The following is an 18,511-nucleotide window of genomic DNA, read 5'->3' as shown; positions in this document are numbered from 1 at the left end:
AAGGTGTCCATAGTATTGCAAAACACGCATCTGGCTCCATATATACTATGGGTGGTTCAAACTTGATCTCAAATGTAATAATTACTTGTATAAATGGCATGATCATGATTTTCTGTAATGGTCATGCTGCTCAAATATGCCCTAATTTGACTGTTATATATATATATATATATGCCCTCTGCTGTCCAAATGATAAAGTTCACCCACTTCAACAACAGCTACCATGTCAACAAACAGAATGAGCATGTTTCTACATGGTCACCTTCAGCTTCCACTATTGCAAACATTGGTTCATAGTCATAATCTCGAATGTAAAAAAGTTGAGTCAAAATCTCGAAAACAAATAGTCGAAAAGAAAAATTCGAATGTCCCTTTTTTTATTTTCTGTTCGAAATGGGGGGTCCCCCCCAAGCCCCCCTTTTTAAAAAAAAAAAAAAACTTTTTTTAAATGTATGAAGGCCCCAAAAAAACATGTCAAATAAAAAATGACATTCGGAAAAAAAAATGTCGACTATTTGTTTTCAACATTTTTTGTAATTCGACCTTTTGCAGTCGACATTATGACTGCACACTGCGTTACTTCGTTCCACCCCCACTTCTCTTCACACAGGGCATGGCAGTTCCAGTGTCAATGAACAGTTAATTACTGGCACAACATTTCCGTCTCTAAAGAGCGAAACGTGGTAAGATAAATCGCTCCTCACATGCTCAAACTGAAAGTAGGTGCTGTAATTATGCTACTACACAATCTTATGCCATCACAGTGACTCTGCAATGGAACAAAGTTGAAAATTACGCGTTAACAAAGACACATCACGGAGGCCCATGTGATCAATGGAACTTAGATAATGTTTTACCACACATACCTCTCATTCCAGCTGATACGCTTAGGGACCTACACCCCTTCCTGGAAGCAATCAGTGGTAATTCCAATATTTAAGAAGTGGGACAGAAGTGACCCTATGAATTACCGACCAATATTGACCTTTAAGATATGCTAGAACGGCTTGTGTTACGCCGGGAACAGCAAGTTATTTGAAATTATAGTGGGTATGGCATGGATTTCAGTACAAATACCAGTATAAACTGGGAAAATTGAACTGTGAATCCACTCTCTGCAAACAGAGATGATTTCTAGACATTTATTCCAAGCTCTCAAACAAAGATTATCTCATCAGATCAGGGCAGTAAATGTCCATATCCCAAACTATTTGAAAGAGAATGAAGGCAAGTTTAATAAAGTGGAGCCAGAAAATGCACAGTTACGTAGAATAAGTCTATACAACACAGAAGACGGCAATACTTTCATAAAAACATGTAAATATGTTTCTTATTACAGTCCAGTTTAGGCTTCACTACTCATGGTAGTAAAAAAAAAATCATTACTCAACTTTTAGAGTTGTGCCATCACCATGACAACGCCTGAGACGATGCAGAGCAGCACCAATTTTCAAAGCAGAATTCCTTAAAGACCTGCCCATCGTTAAAGACTCCTTTCTCCTGGAATGTTAGACAATTGTGACAAAGCCATGGGTGAGCGACCAGGAATATAAAAGAATGATCCTGGGGACCCACTGAAAGCAGCCAGCTCTGAAATGTTGACCCTGTAGGCGGTGTATGGATGATCCCCAGGGACACTCACCGGTGCCAAACCTACTCTGGCAGACCACGTACATCCACCCTGACAAAGTCAATGTGATACGTTCAGGCTCTGACAATGTTAAGCACCAATCGTGAGCACCATCCACAAGTCTGACCATTGATGTGATCGAAATCTCACCAGGTACCCAGGACAGAATGACCCAAAAGAGGGGCAATAGGCAGACTTCAGGCAGAGATGTGGGAGAGACAAGAAGCCTTCACATCCACGGAAACCGTGGTGGATTCTGGCGGCAGTCGTAACACGGACACGTAATTCCGAGATGGCAGTCCTCTATTTGTGATTTCCATTTCCTGTTCTGCTCAGTTCGGCTCGATACGTGTTTCAGAAACAGTGCTAGGGCCTTTTCCTCTAGCCTGTAGAAGGGTTGGCGTGGCGGGGAGCGAGTACCCTGCACTGCTCCGGCTGACATCTGCTGGTCCTTCGGCAGCTACTGCTGCAGTTTTTGCAGTGGGCTGACCGAGACCCAAGAACCATGAGAACTTTAAGAGCTGGTGAAAGCCAGTAAGAGCTGGAGAGTTCACTGGTGAGTTAACCTGTAGAACAATTTTTAGAGTTGCTCTGGAGTTTGCAGTCTCCCATACTCATAGAGAGTGGTGAGGGCATCCGAACATTTTCCCATGGTTACATTGGAGCTTATAGTGTTCATCTCCAACTGTTACACAGCTCAGTCATGGTTAAGAAACCGAGAAAAACTTCAGCTAAAACTAATATATATTTGTTATGCAAAAACACCTCCTATGTGGCTAAAATTGAAATAACTGATCAAATGAGTTTACCCGCTCGCGGTGGCAAAGGGAAGATAACCGCTTTCTAGCCGATTAAGCCCCTGGTGGTTGAGGTGCATGTTGGAACACCAATCGTAATAACAGAGTCATATTGCTATTTCTGGGGAGGCCACCGGAGGTAATAAGGCATCAGGCAGCTTGTCCTTTGCAAATTTGGACAATAATAACTCCCTTCTGGAATTGTATTACATGTTGAAACATAACAGAGTTGCAGAAATAGGAAACTGAGGATGAGTGGGAACGCAAACTACAAAGCAAGTTAACGACACAGAGGTTGTGTGTGTCCCGTCACCCTGTGTAAATATACCTTCACATAGACTCTCTGCTTCCCCCGTGATGTTTATTGAACTGGACGAAATGGGAGTATCATCTGTGGGCAGTGATGGTTTGATCGAAATAACTATTACAATTGATATAGGGCCGTGTGAGGTGCATGGTACCGGTTGACGGTTGGTTACAGTTGAAGGTAGTGTTGGTGTTGATCTCAATAAGGCCCAGGTTAGGTGCATGGGATTGATGCAGTGTGTTTAGGGCTGTGTGTTACAGCGGGGTGTTATGTGAGGCGCATGATGATGTTGGTGAAGAGTATTTTAGAGCTGTTGGTTCTGTTAGTCACAGGAGGGTACCATGTGAGGTGCATGGTGTTGAGTATGGCTTGCTGGTTAGCCTTTGTGAGCCCGGCTGGGCTGGGTCTGGCGTGGCTCACGGCGATCGTCTGAATTCAGACAATCGCCGCGAGCCACGCCAGACTGCCAGACACAGAGAAAGACCGTAGGTCGAAACACGTATTGGCACTCTAGACATGCAAAAAGCATAATGTGTATATCCTGATATGCAAAACCACAACCATGTCTGCCAATCCTTGGCAAAGTATCATAACTAAACAAAGAAAACATTAAAACGACCAAGCTCAAGCCTACCACAGTGTTTTGTATTATTGGAGACCCTAGCTAAGGTAGTAATATACCATCTGGCAACCACCTTATCTGGCGCCAAGGTAACAAGGATTCCACAACCAATTCTTCAAATTACCAAACCCTTGGGACAGTGGGAGCACCGTCCCACTGGAACCCCAACTACAGGCTGTAGGAAATATAGTGTTCGAGGACAACATCAAAAGATCAGTGCGGTGGTCCACAGTTCCCCCAAGCTCCCAAACTTCAGAGTTGATGCGCATCACTTTTCTGTGTCGTAACGTGTTGGTTTACATTCGTGCTGTTTAGGAGTTGTGCTACATTTCCCAATTGTCTTGGGGAGCTTTGGCTACAAGTGTGGTTTTGGGTGTTTCCATTGTTGCATTTCTACAAGTGTGGTTTAGAGTGTTTCCGTAGATACAGTGCATTGTGCTTTTGCTGTGCAATTGTGTGCTGTAGATGTATGTTGATTTGCAAGTTGTTGGATGCATCTTGTGTTTTCAGGAACTGTGTTCTGGTTTATGGGTTGCAGCAGTGTGTTGCTTTTGGCTCACAGTTTCGGTTCAGCATTCTTTCCGTGTGTTTGGGTTAACTGACTGGGCAGAAGTGTTGTAAGGTGCTGGTGTAGCAGTGTGTTGTTTTTGGCTCACAGTTTCGGTCAGCATTCTTTCCGTGTGTTTGGGTTAACTGACCGGGGGAGAAGTGCTGAAATGTGTTGGTGTAATGTGCTAGCATTGTGGAATCGAATCTCCAGAGGATGGAATGTTGGTGGAGAGTGTGGATCATTGAGTGGGAGATTCTAAGGTGTCAGTTGGGGAGAGAGAGAGAGAGAGAGAGAGAGAGAGAGAGAGAGAGAGAGAGAGAGAGAGAGCTGGGTGGATGGGCCAGTGTTATTCGTCCTATGTACTTTATGAACTTACCTGTACAACCAGGCCCCAATAAACCATCTATAACTTATCGGGTTTCCTGTGTGGTGGAAGGACCGCACCCAGGTTACCTCACATTGCTACAAAAAAGGCTCAAAGTGAGGGGGTGAGGGTCAACACCCTTGCTGACTCTAGTAACATCACAAAAAGAGCTAGGAAGACAGCTAATAGAAAAATCAAGAGACAATCTAAGCAAGCCGGTACTCTCACCAGTTGGGTCATCACAGAGAGTGCAAATAACAATGAGGCAAACAATGATGAGGAAGATTGCACTGGGCTCAGTAACGAGGGGCAAGGAGTGGAAGGGTTTTCCAAATTAAATCTTGATGGTAGTCGTATTAGTGTTGATTACCACTGTTGCACCCTTGACCCTTGTAACACAGGTTAAGCAAAGAACTTGGCTGTAAGGGGTATCAAAGAACTGAGAACGGAGGCTGTTAAGAACAGTAGAGTATTTCACATTAAAGACTTAAAAGCGACCAGTAAAAAGGAGTAGTTGAATAGATCTTTTCTGAAGATCACATGTTGTGATTTTGGAGACTACGTGTCTCGGATACATGTGACTGACTTCATTGAACCACGTCATTGCACAAACCCTCATGTTACACGGATTAGTTGCTTATTAATTCAAACAGCCAGTATGATAAGTCAATATGGAGGCCTGTTTAGGCAATTGGGTTACGAGTTAGGTGTAGTAGAAGATTCACCCATTGAAACTGTGTTGGTGGGGGTTTGGGTCCACTGGAGAATTGAATGATCAATGCAAATGTGGGGGGCAAGCAGATTGCCCGAAATGTAGCCCAGGGTGATGCATATGGCATCCTAAAATGGATGCTCAACACTTTACCTCAGCCCAAAGATGTGAAAAGGTTTATTTTGGTGTATAGCCACATGGAATACCCGCAGGTTTTCTCACCTGATCAATGGGTCCAGGTCCATTGAACTGTTAAAATAAAAATGATGCATTTCTAATGCAGGAAACCCCGATGAGAACTAGTTTATCGGTTGACAGTTTCCAGATCTTTCATATCTTGGCAAAAAATGGACCTTGGCCAGACCCATCGTGGGTTGATCATAGGCATAAAAAAATGCTTTTTCTGCGGTTCCAGTTGATCTAGTTGGAAGTCAGGATAATGTTACAGCTGTCGAGGTTCTCTCTGAAGATTGTCAAGAGAGAACATTGGTAATTAAGATCTAGGACCCTGCGGGTGGTTTGCTAACTGAAAAATTACTGAACACCCTCTCGGATTTGTTGGTAGACTGGCATACCGAAGGCAGTACGGATAAAGTTGCCATAGCAGGTGACTTTAATGCGAGATGTGTTGGTAGAAAAGCATGTATGGAGTCTGAGGCTGTCAGAAGAAATTGTGAAATGCTCCAAACTGGGATTAATAAACAGGGGAGGGTTTGGCTCCCTTACCTATATGATTGGGATTTTAGTATGTTCAATGGTCGTACGAAGGGACGGGTGGGTGTAAAAAGGCTAGATTAAACTACTGTTTTGTGAAAGACAATATGCTGGCTGTGGTAAGTCTGCTATCTGTCCAGCAAACCCCTACAGCAATCATGCCTTGTTCACTAGGTCTTTCCATATGGAAAAAACAACAGTATGGACGGATAAAATGGCGGGGGGTGTTGAACGGAACACAGGGAGGGGGGAATAGAATCGTTTGGAACATGAAGAGCTTGAGTAGGGTCCATTCTTATGTGTGTAAATTGCAGGGGGAAAGTGTCCGTTTCCTTCAGAATATTTGCCCAGCTGAAATTGAGGATTGGATAGCTGGTTTAGCAGCCGAGAACGCCTCAGATTGCGTACACTTAAAGGAGGAATCTAGAATGTTTAACTAAGAGCACATGTTAAAAAATTTTTAAAACATTCCTAATGTAATTGGGTGAAGTGCTAGAAAAGACCATCAGGATATGTAGTGTGGCAAATTGTTTATATAGCCTTAGTAAAAGGCAACACTAGGAGAGGTATGGCGCATGCTGGGGGGATATAAAGGACCTAAGGATAAGCGTATTATTAACCCCATTAGTGCAACCACATAGATGGATTTTTCAATGAAAGTGAGGGGGTTTGCGATTCCCAACACGAGATTCCCAGCACATGCAGCATGGTCTTAATTGATGGAGATATCATTCTCAGGAAAATGAAGAAACGAAAGGGCTCTCATGCCCCCAGCCCAAATGGATTATCCAATTTGGTTTTCAAGCAAAACCCTGATTGTTGGGCGGACATCCTGATGATCCTCTATAGGAAAGTGCTCAATGAGAGAGCTATCCCTAGTTCATGGACACAGGCCATTTTGGTTCCAATATGTAGAAAGGGAGCACATAATAGCCCTTTGAACTAAAGGCTTTTATATATGCTGGATGTTCCCGGCAAAATGTTCGCCTCGCTGCTGTTGGATGAGCTTAGCAGTTGGACAGAAGCACGCTCTATTCTGGATGCATTTTAGACAGGTTCCAGAAAGGGTTCCTACACTTTGCCAATTTGAGACTTGTGGACATGCAAATTAAGAGGGCTACTGCAATCTTTATAGACTTACGTTCTGCTTTTGACATGGTGGATAGAGAAAGATTGTGGAATAAACTCTAACACTATGGGTGCCCGGGGCTACGGATCCACTTTCTGAAACTTTTCCGCAAAGAAACATCGGTAAAGTTGCAGATTGATGCAGGTGGGGCCACCACAAAGCCCATCTCGACTAATCGCAACGTTAAGTGGGGTTGCGTGTTGGCCCCCCTACTTTTCAAGCTGCACTTAGCTGATCTGCCTACCAGATTGAAATTGATATCAAATGGTCCCCTACATTGGCAACAGTCAAGCCGTTTGCCTGGTTTACGCAGATGATCTTGTGCTATGATCTCACACATTTAGTGGAGCTAAAAGATCTTTTGAAGAACTGTACTGCTATGTCAATGAGAAGAGATTGGATATGAACATGAATAAGACAAAAATCGTGTTCTCTAAAACAAACTCTCCTCGGACGTCCCTAATAGTAGGTGTTTGTAAGATAGAATATGTATCCTGGTATAAATATTTGGGAGTTGAACTTTCAGTTAAAGGTGGGAATGAATTAATGTACGATGTACGAAAACAAGAAGCTTGCCAAACTACTGCATTGATAGCAAGGTTCTCGAGAAATACTGCAGGATATAGTCTTTTGGGTGTCATCAGATTGTATGAGCAGTGTTTTTGCCCCCCTGATTTTGTACATAGTTGATGCACTCTACTTGAAAGACACAGCATGATTTGATATTATGGAAGGCACATTTTGGAAGAATATATTGGGTCCCCCAGTGTCTACAGCTATTGAGATCTTGAGGCTATAAATGGGCCTATTATCCCTGTATGGGAGAGTGATTAAAAGGCAGGCAATCCTATATATTAAAACTGTGTCCAACCCTAAATGTGCATTACTGTCACAAAATTGGTATGCGCCTAGTAACATAAGTAGTGACCTCTTCAGTGAGCACGTAAAAGTAATTTTTATGCTGGTCGATTGGCATCCCGAGTGGTCCAATGACTACTATATTCTGGAGAAAGAATTCACCACAAGGTTGGAAAAATGGGACTGGCATTATAATTACCAGCACCTGGAGAAACTAAAAAGCTATGGGGAGTCCCTACTAACTAGTCACAGGTATAAGAAACCCCAATCTTATCTGCTACAATGTCCCACAGCGACGGTCCGTAGAACTGTGCTGTTAATGCGGGTTGATGGGTTGCCTGTCCTTACAGTACAGCCATTGGCTCTAGACTGAAGATACCATCGGCAGAAAGATACTGCCCTATGTGTAATAAGGAAAACATGATGGAAACCCTAGAACATGTGATGACTGAATGTAGTGAGATTGGGCATCTATACATGACAATGTCTGGCAGCTCTGTGCATAATTATAATGCCATAAGAGGCACCATTTTGGGTATATTGCCTAAACACGTATAATAAATCACAGGGTTTGGCAGAGAGTAGAAAGTGTTTTAAATTAACTAAAGGGCTTTCTTCTTTTTAGAGCGAGCGGATGATAAATTGTACTTTTATTATGTATTGATTGAAATATTGTAACTCTGAAATATTTTAATTATGAAACGCTATAAATGTATGTATGTAATTGTCGGCAGTGAGGGATGAATTGAATTTGTTTTGTAGTAGTACTTTTATGGTGCATGTCAATATGCATGAATTGTAATGTATTTGTGTTTCATGTTTTAATTATGCGTAAAGTTTTTAATTGTATGAACTGAAACACATTAGATAAATGAAATAAAATACATTTGTTCTTTATGAAGGCAGAACTATGAAGAGCATTTAGAACTCCCTAGGAGGGGGGGAGGGGAGGGGAGGGGAGGGGGGAGGGGGGAAGAGAGAGAGAGAGAGAGAGAGAGAGAGAGAGAGAGAGAGAGAGAGAGAGAGAGAGAGAGAGAGAGAGAGAGAGAGAGAGAGAGAGAGAGAGAGAGAGAGAGAGAGAGAGAGAGAGAGAGAGAGACCATTAAATCCCATGTCTCCACCTCCAATAAGGCCCATGTATCCCTGGTCCGGCCCTCATTACCCCAATGCCTTCATGAGCACGGATATGCCAGTGCTACAGGAAGGCCCACAGTGAAGGGGTTTGGTGGGAGTTCTAAGGAACGGATGGATATACTATGAGCTAGAGAAGAGGAAAATGAGATGGCAAGGGGGAAGAGGGAGTTGGTGGAGGGCTAGATGGGGAGGATGGAAGACTTGTGTGGAGAGGTTGGTGTTGGAGGAGGGAAAAAAGAGAGAGGAATACAGACAGGAGGACGGGAGAAGGACAGTGGTGAGGGAGAGGGTGGTGTTACAGGATGGAGAATATTGCAATAGGAAGACGTTTGAGGGGAGGAGTGGAGAGGATAACAGTAGCTGAAAGCTAAGTTTTGAGATAGTGGACGCTCTGACTGGTGGAGGAATTGGACAGAGTGCATCAAAGCAGAAATCCAACATTGGCCAAGCCATGAGGGACAAGAGCTACAGGGGTTTCAGAGAGGTAGACACCAATATCAGCGGTGCCTCCGTTGGGGAACCCTCAGGATACAATTGCTAGTGAGGTGGGGAGCCTTGTTGACCTGACCCAGTTGTCGGTAAGGCTGAAATGCCTAAAGAAAGTGTTGAAGGCAGAGAGAACAAGCGGAAGATGGTGGCTAGCTGGGAGCTATAGTCCAGTACCTGTTGGGGCTGGCAAGCCCCCCCTAACCAAGAAAAATGGTAAATACTTGCTTATTGAGAACCCGAGTTAAGGCGGCTCATTGGGGCTGATTGGGAATCTGAGCAAGGAGGGCTCATTGCCAAGCCATAAGTGTATCTTGCCAAATGTATGCCTGTGGTGAGCTATTAAGTATGAGCATGTGTTGGGCTCTCAAGATGCCTGAGCCTGTTGAAGGCTCTTTGAAATCCTGATCCTGTGGTGAGCACTTGAAAGACCAAATATGGCTACTGCCTTCAAACCTGGCAAACCACCCTTGACTGGAGGTGCATGATAATGACTGCAGCCTGAAAATCCACCCTTGACACACGGTGAAGAGATCAACTGTCATCTGTATGCCAAGCGCCTACAGCCCAGGAAGGTAACCGTTCACCATAAAAAATAACGGGAAGGACTCTGGCCTTGGTAACCTAATAGAACTGTGGGTGACTGTGTACGATTGCTTCAAGGTGACCTAACGCTGACCACAAACTGTTATAGATTAGGACACTTTGTTTTAGGATCACAGTCCTACTAGAGATTAGGGGTTTCTTTGACGATTCCTCTCATGTGATCTGTTCTCTTTGGACCTCACACTATTACATGGAAATGAACCCTTTTTTGTTTTGACCTATATCCTTGATTCAAAGCATGTGCTTTGCGCTCGATAAATCAATTTGTTTGGAAACTTTTTGGGTATTGAATTATCTGATTACACCTAGTGTGTATCAAAGTCCAAACCATTAATCCACAAGTGTATGCTTACAGCAACATTTTTATTTATTCCATTGCTGAAGTTTAATACAGGTCAGTACTCTGTATTTTACTACATACGTTAAACTACAACAATGGATTAACTTCTCCCAATATTTGTTTGCAACAAATTACAAACTGTGTTTTGATGTTTTTTTTTAATTTCTTATATTTGCACACATTAGAACTTCTAGATGTATTCTACATGCAAACAATTGGAAGCTACTGTGAAGAGTAGACGACTTAGTGTTGAAGGAGAGGACTCTGTGATCTATTAGTTTACGGAATAAAATATCCCCTACCATAAATGATATTTCAAAGAAACCTCAGAGTTAAATGACATTATAAAGAAAGTCCACTTTTGGCTTCATGCCTCCAAGTGGCCAATGACCGTCTCCGACACCTACAATATCCTAATTACATATGGTAGGGGATTCCAAATCCAGGACATTTCCGGATCACTGGCAGCTGCACGACGATCTTCATAATAGGAAAAAGAGGGGATCTTTAAAAATCTTTACAGTATAGTGGCATGTACAACATCTCTTACACTTATCCATCATGTCCTTCTGCTATTTATCTTTAATTTCTTTTACAAGGTGCCAATAACCTGATTTAAATAAACGTTGTGAGTGAATGGACTTTCATATTCAAAACTTGAGAATGTCCTGGTATTCAGCAGTAGTAAACACCTGTTGCATACAGAAATTCCAAACATGTATTGGAGATGTAATGCTACATTTGTAGTAAAGTACATCCATGACATTTTCATAAATCCCTATAAGACCAGATTCAGCATGTGTTTTGTCCTTTGGAAACTGTAAAACCACCACATGTGTGCTAAAATGGAACTTTATTTATATCATACAGACCTGGTAATGGAAGACTTTCTGGACTGTGAATTACACCCTCAAAGTGCATAGAGGTCCTTCAAAATTCAGACCATCTTGGAACAGCTATAACCAACTTGAAGTAAAAGATCTAATGTTTTGTTGGATTAATAAACTACTATAGATGTGTAATACAAAATGTTTCTACTCCAGTTGCACCCACACTCCCAAAGGCATTTTATTGTATTGTCTACCGACACCTAAGTGCCTTCAACCAATTAAAGCATGGTTGGTTTTCCCATTGGTGGTAAAACAACAAATATACCTTGGGGTTTATCCTGTCTCAATGTTGTTCTGACAATAACATTTTACATTCTGTCGAATACCACCCCTGCACAGTGATTAGCTCTGAAATTAATTGTGATGTCACAGAGTTGCCAGACATCAGCCTAGCCATTCAGAAATAGAGTTATCTTGATTCCCAATACTATATTATGGATCATGAACACCTGCTGCAGCTCTGAAGTGTCAATCACGCAACATGCAATTTGGTATAGGGTTTTTTAAGCAAATCATTTTTTTCACAACCCATTTTCTCAGGCCAAAGCATGGAAGGGCTAATGTATTATACCACATTCATACCCTGAGTTTGCTGGTGACTTGTTGCAGGAACAAGCTATCAATTCAACTGATCATTTCATCTAAAAAAGCTGGTCTTAAAAGAAACGTTTGACATTGAGTTGCTAAAGATTCACATAAGGTTACAGTGATGGTTTTTCTTTTTTACATTTATGAATGTTCTGTTATGTGTTCCAAATAAGGAGATGAAAAATCAAGTCTTCATAGGCTCTAGTAATATTTTAGGCATCAGAATGATCGACTAGTTCAATGTCATATTGGATTCAAGGCTGGTGTGCCAAAATGAAGGATGCCGCAGAGTAAGGGCAAGGTTCTTTTAAGGGTGTATCCTGTGCACATGTTGAAGCCTACATTGACTGCCACAGCCTCTGTCAGTCCGTCCCAGAAGACCTGTGCACGTGATCTCCTATGACTATACTGCGTCCCTTGGTTTGTAGATGTTCTTGTGTTTTAGCAGTAATTGACATGTACACATTTGGGGCATTTTTACCTATGCATTTGGATCCCATCAGTGTCTTTGATGGCAGATATTTTTTCAATACCCTTTGAGGACACATGGATAGAAAGCTTCCGTAGGGTAATAATGTTTAATCAAGAAGCATAGTTCACATTTCGTTTCTGACAAGCATTGGCTGCGCTGCCGGGTATCGAAAAGGTGCTCTTTTTCAGTTACCATCCACAGTCTAATAGCCAAAGGGAACCCGTAAACCAGTCTGTGCAGTAATAACTGTAATGTTTTCCATCCAAGATCATGAGTCACGATACATATTTATTTATCCTGCTAAATGTGCATCTGATTACTAGTCAATTATACCTATCAGGCTGGCATCTTCTAAGACACAAGCTGCATACACCCTTGTTTGTTCAATGAAATAACACCAGGAATGACCTTGATTACAACTGCTGCTGACAGCTTCTACTCTGCAAAGAAGATTCATTCTCCCAAACATCAACAGGAAGAATGCCACTAAGCACCAGCATACTCATTCATACACATGTGTTCATAACCACGGCTTTCAGGAAATAATGGGGTTGTCCAAGATGCTGAGCTGCACTTCATTGCTGATGCCTAATGGGGCCAAAGCATGGTTGCTCGTGGTCTCCTGCTGAAGCGATGCGACCTTACAGTTCTAGCTGGACTGAACCTTCTGCGGTATGACCAAGACTGATTTGCAACTGTCTTTCTCTTCTTGAGTGGCATGGCTAAATGAGAAATAACACGGGGCAATGCCAGAGATGAGGCTGGAGTGAAAAGTAAATATCATTGCCAAGAAAAGACAATATATGAGGTTTACACTGAATTCCTGAGTGCCAAACACTGAAGTGTGAAACCTTAACATTAGCCGCCATTGCCTCCTAAGCAGGAATCTACAGATCATTACTATGCGTGCCCCTGAACAATCAGACTACATAGGAAGACGGCAGAGAGGGGGCAGGAAGGAAGGCATGAAGGAAAAAAGGAGGGACGGAGGGAGGGTGGGACAAAGGGGTAGTGGGTGGGGGAGGGAGGAAGGAATCTAATGAGATAAGCACATGGGGAAGTGGGGCGTGAAGTAGTTCTGTAATTAGGGAGGAAAAGGGGAACGAGGGGAGGAAGGAAAAGAGAACGTAGGGGGCAAAAGGGTAAAAGGAATTAAGACTGGTGAAGGGACTAGTAAAGGATTAAGGCAAAGAAGAGAATCGGAAAGAGGTAAGGAAGGTGGGAAGTGAGGAGCGGACTGTGGAGTGAAAAGGAGAGGAACGTGGATGCGAAACAATCAGAGGAACGTGGAGCGAAAAAAGGAGAAGAGAAGAGAGAAGATTGAACCCACCCTGGTGTGGCTACGAGCAGACTGTGTTGTTCTCCATCACTAGCCCCGATAGTGCTTTATGGAGCTGGCAATCATTATCGCAGGCCATTAAACCGTAAAATAAAAAGCCCATCTTGGGAATCCAAGTCATTATCTCTGAGCGTGAAGCGACCCCCACGACAGTCTGCCGGCAGCAACATCTTAATATTCAGAGCCAGGCGTCCAGCACAGAGCCCGCACTACAGGAGAACGGCGTGGGGTGGAGAGGCCGTGGTTGCTGTACTTCTAGTCAGGAAGCTTACAAAGAACTATGGAGAACATAGTGCCAGGCAGAAAGGAGACTGTGTCCGGCACCCATGTTAATTGTAGCAACATGAGATGTGCTACACAACCAGGTAGAAGGGGCACCATCCACACACAACATGACAAAAGGGCTGCTGATCTTCTACAAGCTAGAAAAGACACAAGGATCCACGTAGAGCATAACGTGGGCATCACGTTCTTTGCTGCACAGCCACAGTGTGAGGAAACCAACACAAATATGCAATACACCACCAGCATTGCGTGAATCGACACGGGGCGGATCATAACCCAGGAAAGTGGCTGTACTAGACTCCCAGCCTGAATATACCAATCACACCTGTGTGTTTGGGGGCGTCCAGAGCCAGTAATGGCATGCCAGTGGGAGCAAAGGTGAAGCAAAGGCCTTGGTGAGGGAGCAGGTCCATTCACAGCCCTGTGTGGACCAGAACAAGGAGGTGATAGCTATTCGCACCCGGGAGCTACATCCGGGATGCGACTAGCTTTAAGTGACTTTTTATGGGAGATGGGTGTATGGCATCATGTACTTGTCCAGACTCCCCATCATGCCAAGGCAGAGACAGACACCACACACACTCCGTAGCGTAGAGGGAGCGAAGATCCATGACACAGCCCACTCACAGCTGCGTCTTGGGGCACTGGCATGTTGCTTTAGACCACTTTGTATAATGGGAAAAATCTGTCCCAATATTGGCCTCGCAACCAAGAGATACTCCATTCTCAGTCACCCCAGACAGACTACTCTTGGGCCAGAAAGATAGGTTCCTCTCCCAACCAAAGTCAAAAGGGGGCACTATGGCCATTTAGTAGGTTAAACAAAAGAACAGGCGAAATACACAAGATCACATGTGCCAGGATATCAACAAAACAGATAATGGATGTACAAAGGGTTCTATGTCATTTCATCGCAGGATTTTTTTTCGCTGTGTTTTTTACAGCAGATTTTTCAACGAAAAAACAAATCGAATTTTTATTTTTCATTTTTGGAGGTACCCCCGAAATCCCCCATCCACTTTTATTTTTTTTTGTATGTGCCCGAACACCCACACCCCAAATATATATTTTTGTAACCCCCCCAAAAATGTCAATGAGTTTTTTTTCGTTAAAAAATCAGCGGTAAAGAAAATCAGTGAAAAAACCTCCCGCGATGAAAGGATGTTGTACCGTAAAAAGCACAAAAACTAGTGCCAAGGCAAATAAACTATACGGAGACACAATAATTCCCCGATATGCGCAATAGAAAGACTAATCTGGACACACATAGAAACGCTAGCGCCATGGCATGCAGTGTTTAAGAACCTCTAGCAGCAGGACCGTCACAGACTAACCCTTGCCCAGATGTGCAGGGAAAAGGCAGCAGTGCCCGAAGATGCCCAGACGTGCTCTTGTGCAGTAGCACCAGTGCACCAATATACACAACAGAGGCTTAACTACAAGGACATGCACACAAACTAACTAGTCACAGGATATACACAAGAGTAATTGTGCAGGATACACACAGAGTATATATACAGTGTGGTCAGGTGCACACATAAGAAAAACCAGGGACAGGCAATACACAAAAGCATTCGCTCTTAGGCTGTGTGCCTAAGAGCGAATGCCAGCAGCTGCTTCCGCCTTCTTGATCACGTGGTCACGGCGCCCGCTCGCGACACGTTCTCTTTCATTCCCGCACCTTCCCTCTTGGCCCTGCGAGCTGTAATACTAGCGCTGCGCCGCTGCCCTCACACTGACAGGCCTATTTGTTAAACATAATTAAAGATATTAATTTCCCGCCCTGCCCGACTCTCAGCCCCAGAGTGCAGCGCTTCTTTTGTTTCGTCTCCCCTCAGCAATCACCATCTTGAAAATTACCTTCATTAGAACGGACTCGCTCAGCTTCTCCCGGTTCACTATTTTGATGGCCACCTTTTGACACGTTACACAGTGGATACCCAATTTAACCAGACCTGTGAGGAAAGCGAGGAAAAGAGAGAGAGAGGGGTGGTTAGAACATATTTTCAGCAACTTTGATCATAATAAGTGTACAGTTAATACAGTGCTGCCACATCAAACACACGCAGGTGTCTCTAAGGAGGTCTGCCAAGGTATGCGGTAGGCACGCTGCAACACACACACTGTCATGCTAGCAGCCTGGATAGCTTTTCAAGCAGATCAGAACTTTGCAAAAGTCCTATTGTGTTCTATAAACCTAAAAAAAAAATAGCATGTTTGCAACACAGTGGGAGTAGGGTGGCCAACTCTTTAAAAGTATTTTGGGGGACACTTGCCCACAAGGCGGCGATAACGTCACAACGTCATTCACATTTGGCCTGCCCCTTTTTAATGAACATTTTTTTTAACGGCGCTTAATTGAAATGCAAATGTTTTGTCCTTGGGAGGTGATGGTCACGTTTTTTAACTTCAAACATGACCATCACGACCCCAGGAACAAAGCATTAGCTTTTCAATTAAGCCAGGTGTCGAGGGTTGCAGCTCGAGCTGGAGAGCCTCAGGGAAGGAAAGCAGCAGGCGGCAGCGCTGGGCTGTGTCCATGGCCACTTCAGTTTGCAGAGTGGCTGTGCTGGAGGCAGGTTGTCCCGACGAAAGTCGGGACAACCTGCGTCCCGCACAGCCACTCTGCAAACGGCGGGACGGAGTCCCTAATTGCGGGACAATCACGCAAAATCCGGGACAGCTGGCCACCCTAAGTGGGAGATGAAGATGTGTGGTTATGTCAGAATATCTGGGGTTGGGGGGAGGCCTACCTACAGCAGGGAAAAAGCCACCACTTTCAACAGCATTGATATGATGTAGTTGAAGGTTTGCAGTTGTACACGAAAACCTGCACTGGGAACACAGTATATACGAGTTTTGGGGCTCAACCCTGTTCATGGGGTGCAGTTTTGGATCCCTGTTTCACGTATCCCATCACACAATGAATAAACACATGAATTATAGGAAATGGGAGTATTTCTTGAGCATGATCTGCTTTGTTTGTTGTCTGAACAACATTCTTGACACCTTCCTTGCGGAATTACAGACAAGTCTCCTAGACCCCTATAATCTATTCTATTCGCTTGCAGAGGTTCCGCAGGGCGTTTTTGGGGATTCCAAACACTCTTCTAGACAGGCGGGATTTGACATCCATCCAATGAAGGGAACCCCGATTCAGACCTTACTAGTCTGAGAGTTGCCGACACTCCTACCGTCTCATTCTGTGTGGCCCTGACACAAACACCCTCCTAGCCTGAGGGACCCTTAGACTCTCCTAGTTCGAGGGAAATTTCCAAGCCAAATGAGCTTTGTCACTGAGACCCATCTTGGCCGATAGATAGATTCAGACACCATTATAATAATGGGGACTTGGACCTTGTCCTCCATTTCTATGAGATGTCAATGCTCTCCTTGTCTGCAACACTGAGACCCTTCGGTTCTAGAAGTCTCCGACTAAGTGACCTTCATAGAGTGAGGCATTCGAACTTAGTGTCCTTACTAGTTTGCAGGATTTAACACAAATAGCCGGTTAGCATAAGGAACTTGGGGCGTGCCAACGTTCACATGGAGGGGTTCTAATCACGTCAAACACATCCTCTGGGGTGCTTTGACTTTAGGTTGCCTGTAAGGTGCTGGAACTGGGATCAGGCTAGTATTAGGGCTGTGACCCAGAGATGCTCCTATCAAGGATTGGAGAGTGAAAATGCTTTATTCTGGGCGATTCTGATTCTGACCCCTTCTTAGTCGAACATGCTTGGATTTGAGACACAGAGTGAGTGTGAGTGCGGGATGCTGACTCAAAGAGACCACTGTTGCCTTTGGAGTTCGAACGTTCAAATCGTAGGAGGGTGATTGCTCTGAGGGGAGCACTCTCTGCGGCCTTTCTTGTCTAAGTGGTGTTGACATGGAGACTCGTCTCGTCCGAGCATCACAGACCATCCACACCTCTTAATCAGAGATTCCCAGTCTCCGCCAACCCCCAGCTGGCAGAAAGAAACGAATTCCAAGAGACACTGGGGCTGATTCATGGAATTATTTGCGCCGAAAAACGGGGATTTGTGCGCCATTCTGCCTGCAAATCCCCGTTTAACAAATGGGGATTTGCGGCAGAATGGCGCACAAATCCTGTTTTTCGGCGCAAATAATTCCATGAATCAGCTCCACTGATTCTAGGATAGGTCTGAGTTTTTGCTTGTTAAACACGGATAAACTTTAAGTTTCTCCTTGCAGACATTTTAAGTTATCCTTTGTAAGGTGAGAATATTTCACTGAGGGCCATATTTCCTCTGTGCGGTCCACACCTGCAGCTTGTGACTACCTTTAATGAACACTGTGGGAGGTAGTCACACCTGACAAAGGGCAATGTGAGATCTGCCTGCTTGTGCCTTGTATGCCATGCCGATTTCCAAGGCAACAACACTTTGCGCAAGCATGGAACAGGGATCTGCAAACTGCAGCTCGCCAGATGTTTAGGACTGAGACTCCCATGATCCCTCTCCATTGAGTATGCTGGCAAGGGCAGAGGGGAGCAGTAGTGCAAAACATCTGGAGATCCAAAGGTTGCAGATCTATTACATGGAAGATAAGGCATGCGGTTCAAACTGTGTCGTATATCGATTATCACGGAGAATACGTATTTTTCATAATGCAGATTGCAATGGATGATATCCTGTATTCTCATTGCTATTATAAAACGGAGCCACACC

General features: G+C 44.0%; 1 protein-coding gene across 11 annotated transcripts in view; it reads right to left on the bottom strand.

The window, feature by feature from the left end:
- BRSK2 (BR serine/threonine kinase 2) overlaps positions 1-18,511 on the bottom strand; it is a 1,020,916-nt gene that overhangs the window by 587,795 nt on the left and 414,610 nt on the right. For all 11 annotated transcript variants that reach the window (XM_069623972.1, XM_069623974.1, XM_069623973.1 and 8 more), the window contains one exon: positions 15,684-15,778. In XM_069623972.1, the coding sequence (XP_069480073.1) occupies positions 15,684-15,778 (95 nt within the window). Of the gene's footprint in view, positions 1-15,683; positions 15,779-18,511 lie in introns of those variants that run through there.

The sequence above is a fragment of the Ambystoma mexicanum genome, chromosome 11 (assembly GCF_040938575.1).
Source record: "Ambystoma mexicanum isolate Mex_15411 chromosome 11, UKY_AmexF1_1, whole genome shotgun sequence".
In the NCBI taxonomy this organism is placed as follows: domain Eukaryota; kingdom Metazoa; phylum Chordata; class Amphibia; order Caudata; family Ambystomatidae; genus Ambystoma; species Ambystoma mexicanum.
Note: the sequence above shows the minus strand (reverse complement) of the source record. Positions and strands in the feature narration are given on the sequence as shown.